The sequence below is a fragment of the Elephantulus edwardii genome, unplaced genomic scaffold (assembly GCF_000299155.1).
Source record: "Elephantulus edwardii isolate Elephantulus edwardi_28Jun2011 unplaced genomic scaffold, EleEdw1.0 scaffold00088, whole genome shotgun sequence".
NCBI classification, from domain to species: domain Eukaryota; kingdom Metazoa; phylum Chordata; class Mammalia; order Macroscelidea; family Macroscelididae; genus Elephantulus; species Elephantulus edwardii.
This window is the reverse complement of record NW_006399838.1, coordinates 8,121,365-8,135,377: the sequence shown is the minus strand read 5'-3', so window position 1 is coordinate 8,135,377 and position 14,013 is coordinate 8,121,365. Positions and strand designations below refer to the sequence as shown.

The window sequence follows — 14,013 nt, the reverse complement described above, 5'->3', positions numbered from 1 at the left end:
TAATATAATTATAACATTATCATTACAATATTATCATTTTCTTCCTCACAATGGAAGTACCAATAAAGTAATTAAGCAATCAAGCAGACATGTGTGGGTAGCAGCACTGAGGTCCTTGGCACACCAAGAGGTAGCCCTAGTTTACAAGCTTCCTGATGTTTCTTCTCCCCCCTAGTCCTTTGTCTAGGGAGTTCTGGCTGCAGATTTCACAGGGAGTTGTACTATTAACCCAAAGGCTTATATTCATCTACCAGCAGCTCCAGAGAAAAATGCAGGCAATATCCTCCTGTGCAATGTACAGCCCTGGAAATCCAGCAGGGAGAGTCAGGTGATGTGGTTCCTGTTTGGCGGCGATGAGTGAAGGAGGCCTTCACCTGGCTCTTATCAATGTGGGGATTGTGGGGCCCTTAGAGCTCTGTGAAGCTGGCTCAAGATTCAAAACCCAGCTTCATAGGTCTTCCTGGTGGAAGTCTAAAGGCAAACGTCTCTCCCAAACTGCCTTCCCAATTTACTCCTACGTTCTCTAATTGAAGGTAAAGTCTTCAAATGAAATGAGAGAGATGGCTTCAATGGATAGTCTCTTGACCTTTCAGAGTCTTCTTTTGTTTGTTTTATAAATAACAGGCAAGGTTTTCAGTTCACAGGAGAAGAATTAGGGGAAAGTACATCTATTTGATTTTGGTCTGGAATCAGAAATCTATGCCGTGTTTTTCAAGCCTTAACTTGCACAAGAATCACCTGGTGCTCTTAAATATGCAGGTTCCATTTCGGCAGTTTGGGAGTGGGGCCTGAGAGTCATTTCTAGAAAACCCCCAGGGATCCCTGATGCTGCTGGTCCAGGGAGAATGATTTGAGTGGTGAGGGACTTGGGTGAGGGAAATAGGGAATCATGAGAAGGAGATTGAGTATTTGCTGTGTTAGGTAGGGCAGGCCGGAAGATCTCACTGAGAAGATGATGTTTGAGCAGAGACCTCAGACAGGGAGAGGAAGAAATAGCTGAACAGAGACCCAGGAGCCCAGTGTCCAGGCTGAGAGAGAGCAGAGGCAAAGTTCCCAAGGCCAGGGTAAACTGGATGTGTCTGAGAACCAGGGAGATGATTCAGTAAGGTGAAGGAATGAAGGCAGAGAGAGAAGGGCAACAGGGAAACCAGTAGGATTCCGGCAGTCAAATTCTAAATGTATTTTGAAGGTTTATTCTCATCTCAGATGGAATAAAATCCTTCATTTTGAGCCTTTGCTTGCTCTGTTTATTTCTTATGGAAAACATATTGCTGAATTCAATGTTAAAATTACAGGTCTGTGTATATATTGCTATTGTTGTTGTTAAGTGTTGAGTCGTAGACAACTCATATTGACCCTATGAACAAAAGACCTGGACACTTGTATAACTTTCATTCTTTCTCCAAGTTCATAGAGTTTCCGGAGGCAAGATATTTCAGAAGTGGATGCCACTCCTGCTTCCAAGCTTGTTTTAATCGGGGAGCTCCACCAAACACTGTCCACCATGGGTAACCATTATCCCATTTGACACATCAGCGTCACAGTGTTCAGCATCACAGCAACCACAAATGACCTCTGTACAGCAAGTGGACAGACCAGTGTGTATATTAGTAAACACAATGGCCCAGCATTGTAATGAATTCCCATTATGCCCCATGATATCCCCTTTTTTTTTCTGTAACCACATTTGTGTCTAAGTTAATTGACTCCATTTTCATGGTCAGTAACCCTCAACTCTCTCCTCTTTCTCCTTCTTTGCACATACTTGTTTGAGTTAACTTTGTGACACCAACAGCTTGTGATCTAAAAAACCATCATAAATGTCATTTCCCCCTTCAAGTGTCCACGTCTATTATTTACAGATTTATTGTTGCTGTTGTGTTCTGTCAAGTTGGAACTGACCCCTCACTGACTCTCCAGTGGGTTTTGAAAGGCACGTAAACAGCCAGGGTAGAGATTGCCCATTTTTCTCCCTCAGAGCATCTGGTGGATTCAAACCTCGTACCTCTGTGTTGGCAGTGTAGTTCCTTGCCACTAAGCCACCAGAGCTCCCTGTTACAGATTCATAGAGGAACAATTCAGATTGATTAACATTTATGAAAAACTGAATATGTGCTAAAAACAAATTAATGGGGCATCCACAGAACTGATATGATTTACTGCTCCCAATAGCCTCATAGAAAAGAAGTACAACTCAAATGTGCCAAGTTTCCAAACATGTGTGCACACCCCACTGTTCCCGCCTTGCTCTGCAGGGGATACTCACTGAGCGACACCATGTCCCCGGCTGTCATTGAACACTGGTGGAGACGCAGAGCCTGCAGGTGACTCAACAGCCACCTGAGCTGAGGAGTCTTCAAAACCTCCACCCAGATCCTTGTTGCAGGAAAGGTCGAGCTGCCGGAGATGGTCCAAGTGTGGAAAAACAGTGTCTAGAAGGAAAGAAAAGCCCCGTTCTGACATAGGACAAGGCCACCAGAGTAAGTGGAACCGAGGAGAAGCTGGGTTTGGAGGAAAAGATAGTAAGTTTTCCCAACAGGGGGAGTGAGGGAAATTGAAAGATTTTGTTCAAATTTGTTTTTGAATTTTATAAATAAACTAGTAGAGAAAAATGAAATAAAATAAAATAAAATAAATGAAAACCAAAGGAACGGCAGCTTTGTCCTTCCAACTCCCCGGCCCTCTGAAGGCCTGCCAAGGACCACAGAGGGTCTTTTCCTCATGACCTGCCCGAGGCTGACTGCCAAAGACAGCACTTAATCAATATCAATTCCTTCTGCTACAGCGCATAAAAGAAGGCTTAGATTTTTCCAACGTAAGAGTGAAAGTGGTCGGCTTAGCAGCGATACTATCCCAGCAGACAGCTTCATTTTACCCATTGCGACCAGAAATCGAAAAGATCTTGGCCCATTCGGAGTCAGTCACTTAAAAATTATTAACCTTGCAGCTGATGGTTCTCCTAAAACACCTGAACGCTGGGGTTTTCATGGAGTTTTAGACGTAGCGAGCTGTCAATCAGAACACTATTAGAGACTCTCTACCATGAAGGGCAAAGGCACAGTTTCATTTTTATCTTCTCCGTGAATGAGCGTAGAGAGCTCAGGTGACCTACTGGGTAAGGAGTTGTGCTGCCAACACAGAAGCAAGCAGTTCGAATCCACTAGATGCTCCAGGGGAGAAAGATGAGCAAACTACTCCAGTTTGATTTATAGTCTTTGAAAACCCAGTAGAGGGTCAGCTATGAGCTGCTTCTAACTTAGCAGCAAAAAACAATACTAATGTGGATACTCTGTAGGGGAAGAGAAGATTTTTTTAAAAAATTCAAATATTAGATGTGTGTAACAAAACTTTTTTTGTCAACATTCTTCACATGTGTAGTTTAGTGACATATGACATTAATTGTGTACATATAGGAAGCCATTACTGTCATTTATTCAACTCTACTTTTCTTTGTCCTTAACAGAAACTCTATGTCCTAGAAGCAATGAGTTTACAGGCAATAACTTTTAGCTACAGATGTCACTAAGTACTTTATCAATATCAAGTCCTCCTTCGACAGAGCATAAAATAATGCTTTGATTTTTCCAAAGTAAGAGTAAAATTGGTTGGCTTAGCAGCGATACTGTCCCAGCAGACAGCTTCCTTTTACCTACTGAGACCAGAAATCGAAAATATTTTGGTCTGACTCAGAGTCAGTCACTTAAAAATTATTTCTGTAATAATGCCATTGGTGCAGATACAGGGCTGTTACTGGTGTGTACTCTTGAGTCAGAACCGACCCACAGCTGACCCGCTAGTGGGTTTTCAGAGGCAGTTCATTGCACGGGAGATTGTCCGTCTTTCTCCCACGGGAGGAACAGCTAGTGTAGTCAAACTGCGTGACTTTAGGACTGCAGAACAGCCTCTTACCACTAGGCTGAAAGAGCTCCCTGGCTACAGGGTACCCACATTAATAAAGGAGGGAAAAAGCACCTGGGGTTTTGGAGAAAGTGCAGCTGGGGAGGCAGAGATGGAGATGCTTTGTCTCTCATACTTTGAACATGTAACTTATTCCTCAAAAGGGACATTATGCTTAGGAAGATGGAGGGGCAGTGAAGGAGAGGAAGGACCCTAAGAAGACTGGCTCCGTGACTTCAGCAACAAGCTCTACTGTGTCAGAAATGATGAGAATGGCGTAGTGTAGGGCAGGGTTCAGGGCAGGTGTTCACAGGGTTGCTACCAGTCGTACTCAACTTGACGGCTCTTAACAACAATAACCATCTCACTGACAGTGTAATAGCTTTAAAATGTCATGATGGTGAGAAAGGTGGAGGGAGGAAGAGGAAGAGAGGAAGATTCTCAAAGAGATAGTTTACCACACGGACTATTACAGTGTGCTCAACTCATAAAATGTGGCAAGGAAGGCGCAGAATTAGATAACGGTCACATTTGTTCACAGGATTGTTCATTGAAGGCACATAAACACAACAACAATGATGAAAGTATACATATGTTCACTGTTAGAGATTTAGGGAAAAAACTGAACATAAAGAAGATTTAATTTACTGATAATCTTATCCCACTGTTTATGTTTTATTTCCCAACACGTTTAAAAATACGTATCAAGTTAAATTGTTGTTCACTCACCCAATGTTTTGATACTGTCCCGTGAGAGTCCACACGCATGACATTTCAAGACTTTGAGATTTGAGGTCTTTTTTAATCCCTGAGCAATACTGTTTAGACTGCCGTTGATGTTTATGTTAATGGAGAGATCAAGGACTTCAAGATTTTGAAGCATAGGTAGTAATTGTCCTGGAGGAAAAGAGAGACAAGTATAAAGAAACACGCTGACAAAAAAAAAAAAGCAAGCTGTGAAAAAGAGCAGAAAGGAGTGACCTACAGTCATAGGTAGTAAGACTCTCATGTGGTGCAAATAGTTTGCCTTCAGCTACTAACCTAAAGGTTGGCAGTTTGAACCCAGCCAAAGGTTCAATGGAAGTGAAGCTTGAAGATCAGTTTTTGTAAAGATCAAGGTCAAGGAAAACCTTTAGAGCAATTCAATTCTTTAACACATGGAGCTGCCATGAGGCAGAATAAACATGGAAGTCCTGGATTTGTGTTTTTGTTTATCTGTGGAAGAGTTACCAACCAGTTCACTACGAGTTGGATCCTCCAGAGAGAATTTGAACTGTCACATTGGGTATACCAAATCACTATCCATATTTGGCAAGATCACAGGTGATTCTTAAAAATAGTCTCAGAATTAAAATGCAGAGTCTGTTGTTGAAAATAAAATTGTCAGAAGAGTGTTGAACCCTTAAAGAACTGGCTAAAGCCCTGTGTTGTGTGTGGTTGAGTTGGAATCAACTCATAGTGACCCTCAAGCAGGGTATCAGAGGTTATGAATCAAACAGGAAAAGAGTTCCATCTTTGTCCTGTGCTTCCACTGGTGGTTTTGAACCATCAGAAAAAGAAAAATATTGATTCTTTGAAAAGACTGACAAAACACTCTTTAAAAAGCAAAACAAACCCCACCCAAACTGAAAGCACAGCAGACTTGAATTCAGTTCCAAAGCGATCTGATGATGGTACATTCACATTTTTTGAGCAGTAGAGGGAAAGAGTTCTTCCAAGTCTACTTACCAATAAAAGTCCCATCCTGCAGTGTGAGAGCACAACCTACAAGTTCAAGGCTTTGAATCACGCTTCCTTCTTGGAATTTCTGGAGGATTAGAGCCAAGTGTCCTCCAACTTTTCTGTTCCAGGACAAATTTAGCTCCGTAAGTTCAGGTAGGGCTTTAAGTGCTTCTCCTGTAACAAGTTGGCGGGGAAGTCAAGTTCAAAGCAGGGAATTAATTTCAGAATTAGCACAAGCATTATTTATGGAGCATTGAAGCTGGGTCAGGCAAGAAACAGACAGAAAGGACCCAATCCCTGCCCACTCACGGCAGCTGAACGTTTGTCTATATTTCCAGGCACAGCAACACCACTCCTTCCCTGAGCCTGATGCCAAATTTACAAACCATAATAAAATTTTGTTCTCCATTTTCCTTTTTTTATTGATATTTTAACAAAAGTTTACAGAAAACTTGGATTTCCATTCATTCATTGTTGCACATTTTCCTCCCTATCCCTGCCCCAGTTCACTTTTCTCTTTAAAAAGATTCTTTCATTGTTGCACAATTTCCTCCCTCCCTCCCACCAACCCACCTCTTATTCTGCACTGTTGTCATGCAAATAATACCTGACCATATATTCCTTTTAAACAACTCTTTCTCTCACTTGTTTCAATGCAGTGTTCCTTATTTATCCCCTCTTTTCTTGGTTTCCCCATGTCAGTCCTGTTTTATAACAGTTGCATTATGCAGTATTTGTCCTTTTGTGACCGAGATATTTTGCTCAGCATAATGTCCTCCAGGGTCACCCATTTTGTTTAATGTTTTATCAGTTCTTTGTTTTTCAGTGTTGCATAGTATTCCATTGTGTGAATATACCACAGCTTCTCAATCCATTCATTAGTTGATGCACAAATCATTTTAAAATGACAACACTACTACTAATTCATTATTGTTGTTGTCATTTTTTATTGCCTTCTAATCAAGCATGACTCATAGTTACCCTATGAACAAAAGGCCTGAAGCCCCTCTACAACTATCGACATCTATCAAAGTTCACAGGGTTTCTGGAGGCAAGTTTGTTAGGCTGCATCTAATATAACTCATAGCAATCCTATAACAGCAGATCAATGAACCCTGTTCTCTCTTGTGCCCTGTTCTATCTCTGACACACTTGAGCCCACTGCTGCAGTCACTGTGTCAAACCACCTGATTGAAGGTCTTCCTCTCCTTTGCCATCCCTCCACCTTTCCAAGCAAGATGTCCCTCTCCAAGGACTAGACTCTCCTCACAGTATGTGAAATGAAGCTTCACTGTCCTTTCCTCTCCTGAGCACTCTGGCTTCACCTTCTCTAAGACATGTCTGTTCTTTTGGTAGTCTATATTCAGACTTCTCCTCCAACATTACAACTCAAAGGAATCAATTTTTCTTCTGTCAACCTTATTCACAGTCCAGCTCTTAGATACATAGCAGGTGAGTGAAAAGACCATGGGCTAAAGCAGATACACTTTACTCCTCAAACTAACAACATTACTCCTCAGTAATTTGCAGACATCCTTAACCTCATACTTCCCCCGTGCAGTATATCTCCTGATCTCCTGACTGTTGGTATTAAGTGTATTGATTGTGGATCCAAGTAAGGTGAAGTTGTTGACAGCTTAATCTTGTCTCCACTATTAGTGGGTTGTTTTACTGAGTTGTTTTTGTTGAAAAAAATATTTGTGCTTCATAGTCTTCACAATTGTGTGCTATGCATCAGAGAGCTGCACAATGACTAAGGAGGATAGAAGGAGAACTGATGCCTTTGAGCTGTGGTGCTGGAGAAGAGTATTGAATATACCGTGGACTGCCAAGAAAACAAACAGATTCATCTTAAAGAGGGTGAAACTGGGCTGCTCCTGGAGGCAAGGATTCTGAAGCTTCGTCTGACATACTTTGGACATGTTGTAAGGAGGGACCAGTCCTTGGAGAGGGACATCATGCTTGGGAAGGTGGAGGGACAGTGCAGGAGGGAAAACCCTCTATGAGGTGGATTGATTCAGTGACTGGGGTAATCGGGATGGGTGTGTCAGACGCAATGATTGGCACAGGATAGAGCAGGGTTTAGGGCTGTTGTACATAGGGTCGCTATGAGTCTCAGGAGACTCGACGGCACATAACTACAACAATACTTTCTCTCACCCTCTATCACTGGGACTAATATTTCTGAGAAGCTTAATGTTGTAGAAAGAAAGTACTCCCCTTATCCCCAAGATATCCACTTTCTGTCTTCAGAAACCTGTGAATATGTTGTTTTACAAGGTAAAAAGGACTTTGCAGGTGTGATTAAATCCAGGACTATGGACTTGTTTGTTTTGTTTTTTTGTTTTTCAGTTCCTCCAGCTTCAGAAATGTTAAGCGAGTTCTTCCCTTTTTATTCTCTGACTCCAGCTCTTTGCAAATTTTGCTAGTATTTTGCTTTGTCTTCTTGAGCTGCCCTTTGAAATCTTCTGTTCAGCTCTTTATCTCCGGCATCTTTTCTTTTTGTTTTGGCTTCTTGGCACTCTGATACAATTTCCACAGTCTCTTGTATCCATTTTGGTTTTTTCTTTCTCCTTTGTCTTTGTAATGACTGTTGCTTTTTCTGTGGGTGACATCTTTGGCTCATCCCACAGTTCCTCTGGTCTTCAATCAAGGATGTTCTTGAGATAATTCTTAAATTCAGGTAGGATAGATTCAAGGTCATATTTAGGTTCTTGTAGACTAGTTTTCAGTTTATTCCGCTTCAATTTGGATTTACACAAAAGTAATTGATGATATTTCCACAGAAAACATCTGGCCTAGTTTTAACTGGTGATATCAATCTTCTTCAATGATTCTTACTACAGATGTAGTCAATCTGACTCCTGTGTGGTCCATCAAGTGAGGTTCTTGTGCATAGTCCCTGTCTGTGTTATCTTATAAAGGTAATTCCTGTGAATAAACCATTGAATGTACAGAATTCATTCTATCTCACCCTCATTTCTGTCACCAAGTTTTTCAGGGACCATTCCAGAATCCTTCACAGCAATGATGTTGGTTTGAAGACTAAGGTGTATCTGATTCGGGTCATTGTCTTTTCAAGACAATGGGAGAACTGATGTCTTTGAGTTGTGGTGTTGGAAAAGAGTACTGAATATCCCATGGACGGCCAAAAGGACAAACAGTTATATAGTGTAAAAAGCGCAGCCGAGTGTTCCTGAGAGGCCAAGATGGTAAAGCTTTGTCTCCCCTACTTTGGACATGTTGCTAGGAGAGGTGATATGCTTGGAAAGGTCGTCGAAAGAGAGAAGACCCCCAGTGAGATGGATTGATGCAGAGACTGCAGCAATGGCTTCACCCATGTCAGAGAAGCCGAGGACGTCACAGGGTACGGCAGGGTAAGGTTCTAATCTGTTGTTCATAGTATTATGAGTTATAATCAACTCGATGGCATCTAACAACAATAACAACAACATTTCTGAGTAGAATTTTAGTTCTGTTGGAGCTCTGATGGCTTAATGGGAAGAAGTTGCACTGCTGACTCAAAGACAGGCGGTTCGAATTCACCTACGGCTTCTTGGGGAAAAGATGAGTAATCCCTTCCTGCACCATTAACAAGCCTCTGAAAATCCCGAGGGCCAGCTGTGAGGAGGTTCTGACTTGATGGCCCACAACAGTGAGACGGTGTTAGCGTAGGACATACCTTTAGTCTCGTTTTCAGATCTAAAGTGGCAAGCTAGGCAGGCAAGCAAGCACAAATGGAGAGAGACACATGCCAGAGGGTCTTCAAGTCACCTGGCAACAGAAGCTGCAAAGAGGCAAAGACTCCTTCGGAATAGACAGGGTGTGCCTTCCCCTGGAGCCAGTGCCCGGATTTAGACTTCTCCTAAACCGTGAAGAAAGCCACACACTTGCAGAATCTACGCTGCAGCAGCACCAGAAAATGAAAGCAAGCATCTCGAGTGCGATGATTATCCTAGATAATCCAGATGGGTCTACTCTAACTCTAAAGGCTCTCGAATAAGTAACAGTGTCAAAGGGAAAAGCGAGGGGAAGGGAGGAGACTTGAAGACACTCCGTTGTGAGCTTTGAAGAGAAAGGACCCAAGAGCCAAGGAATGCTGGCAGTCTCTAGAGGCGGGAAAAAGTGAGCAGAGAGATTCTCCTCTGAACCCTGCAGAGGGAACCCAGCCTCTGACCTCCTGAACTGTAAGGCCATAAATCTGTGCTGTTTCAAGTCATCATGTTGTAATTTGTCACAGTGAGCATGGGGAATTAATTCACGGAGCCAGCCAACTCGGGGGTAACATTCACTCCGACACTGAGCATCTTAGATTCAGTGACTCTGCTTTCCACCGAGAGGGCCTGAAATAGAACAGGTGCTCCCAGCTGATGACAGCCTGGCAGCTGGACGGGGGCGGGGCAGCGCGCGAGGGGTGCAGCTTAACATCTGAGACCAGGTCACTCAGCAAAGCAGGGGCTGCAGAGGGCAGGCTGGGCTAGATGGGGGCGACCTCAGTGACCATCCACGGATACTGGCTTCACTGCCTTCAGATACAGCAGAGAGGCCACAGATGAGAGAGAAACCCTATGGAGGCGTAAAACCAACCTTAATAACCTTTGTTCAGATGTTGTCAGATTATGCTGTCGTCCTAAAAGGAACAGAAAATCTCCTGGGTCTGGATGCCTCTATTTTCACTGTCTGCAACTGGGTTTGAGCCTCTACAGTTACTATTAAGAACTTGGATTCTGTCAAAGCAGAAAGGTATGTTTTCCAGAAGTTACAACACTTCCAGGAGAAGGCACACAGCTCCCATCCCGTGTGCCACTGATAGTCAGTTGAAAGTATCGTCCTATAGCTCTGTGGTGTTCACTGCCGAAAACCAGAGAAAGCGCTTGACTCACCAGCTCTGCCTACATCGGGCATGGTGCTGGAGGGGACCAGGAGTATTTGCCATCCTTCATTACATAATTATAATGAGTACAATCATTGTCAATGCCTCCTGATACACGTTCTTTTATCAGTAAATAAAAGAGCCCGGGTGGAGGATTGGTTTAAGTGTGGAGCTGCTATCTAGAAGGTTGGGAGTTTGGCCCCACCAGCCTCTCAGTGGGGGAAGATAAACCCGTCCACCTTGATCCAGATTTACAGGTTTAGAATGTCAGGACTGACTCCACACTTACCCACAAGATTCCTCTGAGTCAGAAAGGACTCTGTGTCAGTGGGTGTCAGTGAACGACTTCTTTATCCAGAGTACAGGTGGCAGAAAAGGGCAGAGAATACAGAGGGACCAAGACATAGAAACCTCCCTGTTTCCTGACTGTTCAAGGGTAAAGAATCGTAAAAGAGATTAGCTTAATGATAGAAAATAAACTTCCCTTTTGGTTCACTTTTAAGTAACGGCCTGTTTTACTTGTAACTTGTCTACACAAGACTGTTTTTGCTGGGTGCTGTGGCCTCATAGCAGCCTCTTATGACAGCAGACCTGCCCCATAGTGTTTTCCCTCCTGTACAGAAGCACATCTCCAGTTCTCCCATGGAAAGGTAGGGTAATTCCTATCACCATTCTTTCAGCTGACAGTCAAGCAATGGCTTGACTATTTTTGACACCAGTAACCAACTGCCCGCCCTTTATTGAAGTTAAGTGCCATCAAGTCAACTACTTACAGTGACCCTTTGCAGAAGAAAGAAGCAGTTGTTGTCACAGGAACAACAACTGTAAAATATCACCTAACTTGGGAGGGACTGGAGAGAATTATGCTGAGTGAACTAACTCAGTTCCACAAGGACAAATATTGTATAAAACCATTATTATAGAATAACTACAAGGATCCAGGAGGGGTGAGAGAGTCTGGAAGCAGAGGGATGTGGATGTGCAGGGGGGGAAAGGGGATTAATCATTGAATTGTACAATTTGTTGGGGGGGGTGAGGGAAATTGAAATAATTTGAATTTGTATTAAAATTTTGTAAATAAACTATTTTTTAAAAAACCCCTTACAATCAGGAGAGAATAAAATAGATGGGAAGGGGGAGAAAAAGAATATGGGTCAGGCTTACACTGTGAATTTAATTGTTGGGAATATCGGGCCAGGGAACTTATAGGAGTTTCATTTTTTTCCCCCTTCAAGTTATTGGTACTCTCACAGTTTTACCTAAGTGAAAGTAATAAAGCATTACTTGTCAAAAAAAGAAGAAGAAGAAGAAGAAGAAGCAGCAGCAGCAGCAGTTGTCGGAACAGAACAAAAGAATACTGCGTGGTTTAAAATTAGGAAAGGTATGCATAGGGTTGTAGCCTTTCTCTATACCTATTCAGTCTGTATGCCAAACAAATCATTTGAGAAGCTGAACTATACAAAGAAGAATGTGGCATCAGGTTGGAAGAAGACTCTTCAACCACCTGTTATATGCAGTTGACACAATCTTGCATCCAGAAAGTGAAGGGGACTTGAAATTCTGGTCTCAGAGGATCAAAGACTACATACAGCCCTCATATGGGTTACACCTCAACATTAAGAAAACAAAATTCTCACCACTGGACCAACAGGCAACGTTATAAGAGATGGAGAAAAAATTAGCGTTGTCAAGAATTTCATTTTACTTGTATCCACAATCAACACTCAAGGTAGAAGAAGTCAAGAAATCGAAAGATATCTTGCACTGGGAAAATCTACTGTTAAGGATCTTTCCAGAGGCCTAAAGATCAAGAATGGCAGTTTAAAAAGACTGAAGGATGCCCGACCCAAGCCATGGTCATTTAAATTTCTTTCTATGAATTTGAAAGTTGGACAATGAATAAGGATGATAGAAGAAGAATCGATGCCTTTGAAATATGGTGTTGGTGAAGAGTGCAAAATATTCTGGGGCAATGAAAAACAAGGAACTTGTGAAATATACAAAATGGGTGACCCTGGAGGACATTATGCTGAGTGAAATCAGTCACAAAAGGAGAAATACTGCATGGTGCCACTGTTATAAAAAGAGACTGACGTCAGGGTTGAGGGGAGATTGCCCACTTTTTGAGTGCTTAACCACTCTGCTGTGAGGGCCTCTTGCTTCACACAAATAGGATCACCTGTGAGGATCTCTCTCCTCTTCATTGCCACTGAGTCAGAATTGATGCATAACCGAACCTCCAGCAGGTTTTCAGAAGCTATGAATTGTGCAAGAGGTGACTGCCCATCTGTTTTGTCTGAGAAGCAACTGATGGATTTGAACTGCCCCCCTTAGGGTTAGAAGCACAACTCCTTACCCACCAGGCCAGCAAAGCTTCCTGCCTCGGGGATAGTGGCACGCTTGTAAAGACAGCATCCTTCATATCCAGGGCTCCAACGTCATCAGGGGTGAGTCCGCAACTGCCCAGTCTCAGGATTTTTAACTTGCTGACGAGATGCATTTGCTGGGTGATTAGGTGGAGGCTTCCACCGACAAAGTCATTCCAGGAAATATCCAGTTCTTCCAAGTCTGGGAGCAAAGGAAGCAAGGCAACTGAAAAAGGCACAGAGAAGAAGACATGTTTGGATGTGTAATTTGTGATGCGTAGCAAATACTGAGAGGACCCCTGGTGACAGAATGTGTGATGTTAGCAGACAGCTGCTGAGAGCTTTGAGGTTCTAATCTACCAGTTGCCCAAAGGAAGAATGACGGACAGTCTTCCCCATAAAGGAAGTGCCGCTTCAGACTCTCAAAGGAGGGTCACTATGAGTTGGAACAAACCGATAGCAGCGGGTGGGCAGCCTCACAGACTCAACGCTTCTTCTATGCACAGATGACCCTTGTCAACTGTAGCGGCAAAGCTGGAGCCTCTTGGCCATCCATTTGGTGGCATTGTGACATTTACATTTCCTGTATCTTGTGGTTGTTACATGCCGTCGAGTTGCCTGAAACTCATAAGCAACCCTCTGTACAACAGCTCTGAATCATGCCCTGTCCTGAGCTAGTCTGACTGATTCTGACACACCAGCCCCCACGGCCCCAGTCACTGTATCAATCCATCTCATCTGGGTCTTCCTCTTCTGCGCTGTCTTTCCACCCTTCCGAGCATGATGTCCTCCTCCAAGGACTGGTCCCTCTTCACCATGTGCCCAAAGTAAGTGAGACGGAGCTTCAAAATCCTAGCATCCAAGGAGAGACTTGGTTTGACCCTCTCCAAGACAGATGTATTGTGTCATAAGACTCAACTTGTATGGTAATTGAACCTAATAACAGAGAACTGAGTTGATTCCAACTCACGGTGATAGTCCCGACAGAGCAGCACTGCCCACAGGATATCTAAGGCCGTATATCATGGACTCTGCAATTACTTGCTATGCATCAGAAAACTAGACATGATAGAAGGAGAATTGCTACCGTTGAGCTGTGGTGTTGGAGAAGAGTATTGAATATACCATGGACTGCTAAGGAAATGAACAGGTTCA

At 43.1% G+C, this 14,013-nt stretch overlaps 1 protein-coding gene across 1 annotated transcript in view; it reads right to left on the bottom strand.

The window, feature by feature from the left end:
• Positions 1-14,013, bottom strand: part of LRRC31 (leucine rich repeat containing 31) — a 28,202-nt gene that overhangs the window by 11,816 nt on the left and 2,373 nt on the right. The window contains 5 exon segments of the mRNA XM_006903728.1: positions 2,267-2,337; positions 2,339-2,432; positions 4,627-4,794; positions 5,626-5,795; positions 12,919-13,084. Of these exon segments, the coding sequence (XP_006903790.1) occupies positions 2,267-2,337; positions 2,339-2,432; positions 4,627-4,794; positions 5,626-5,795; positions 12,919-13,084 (669 nt within the window).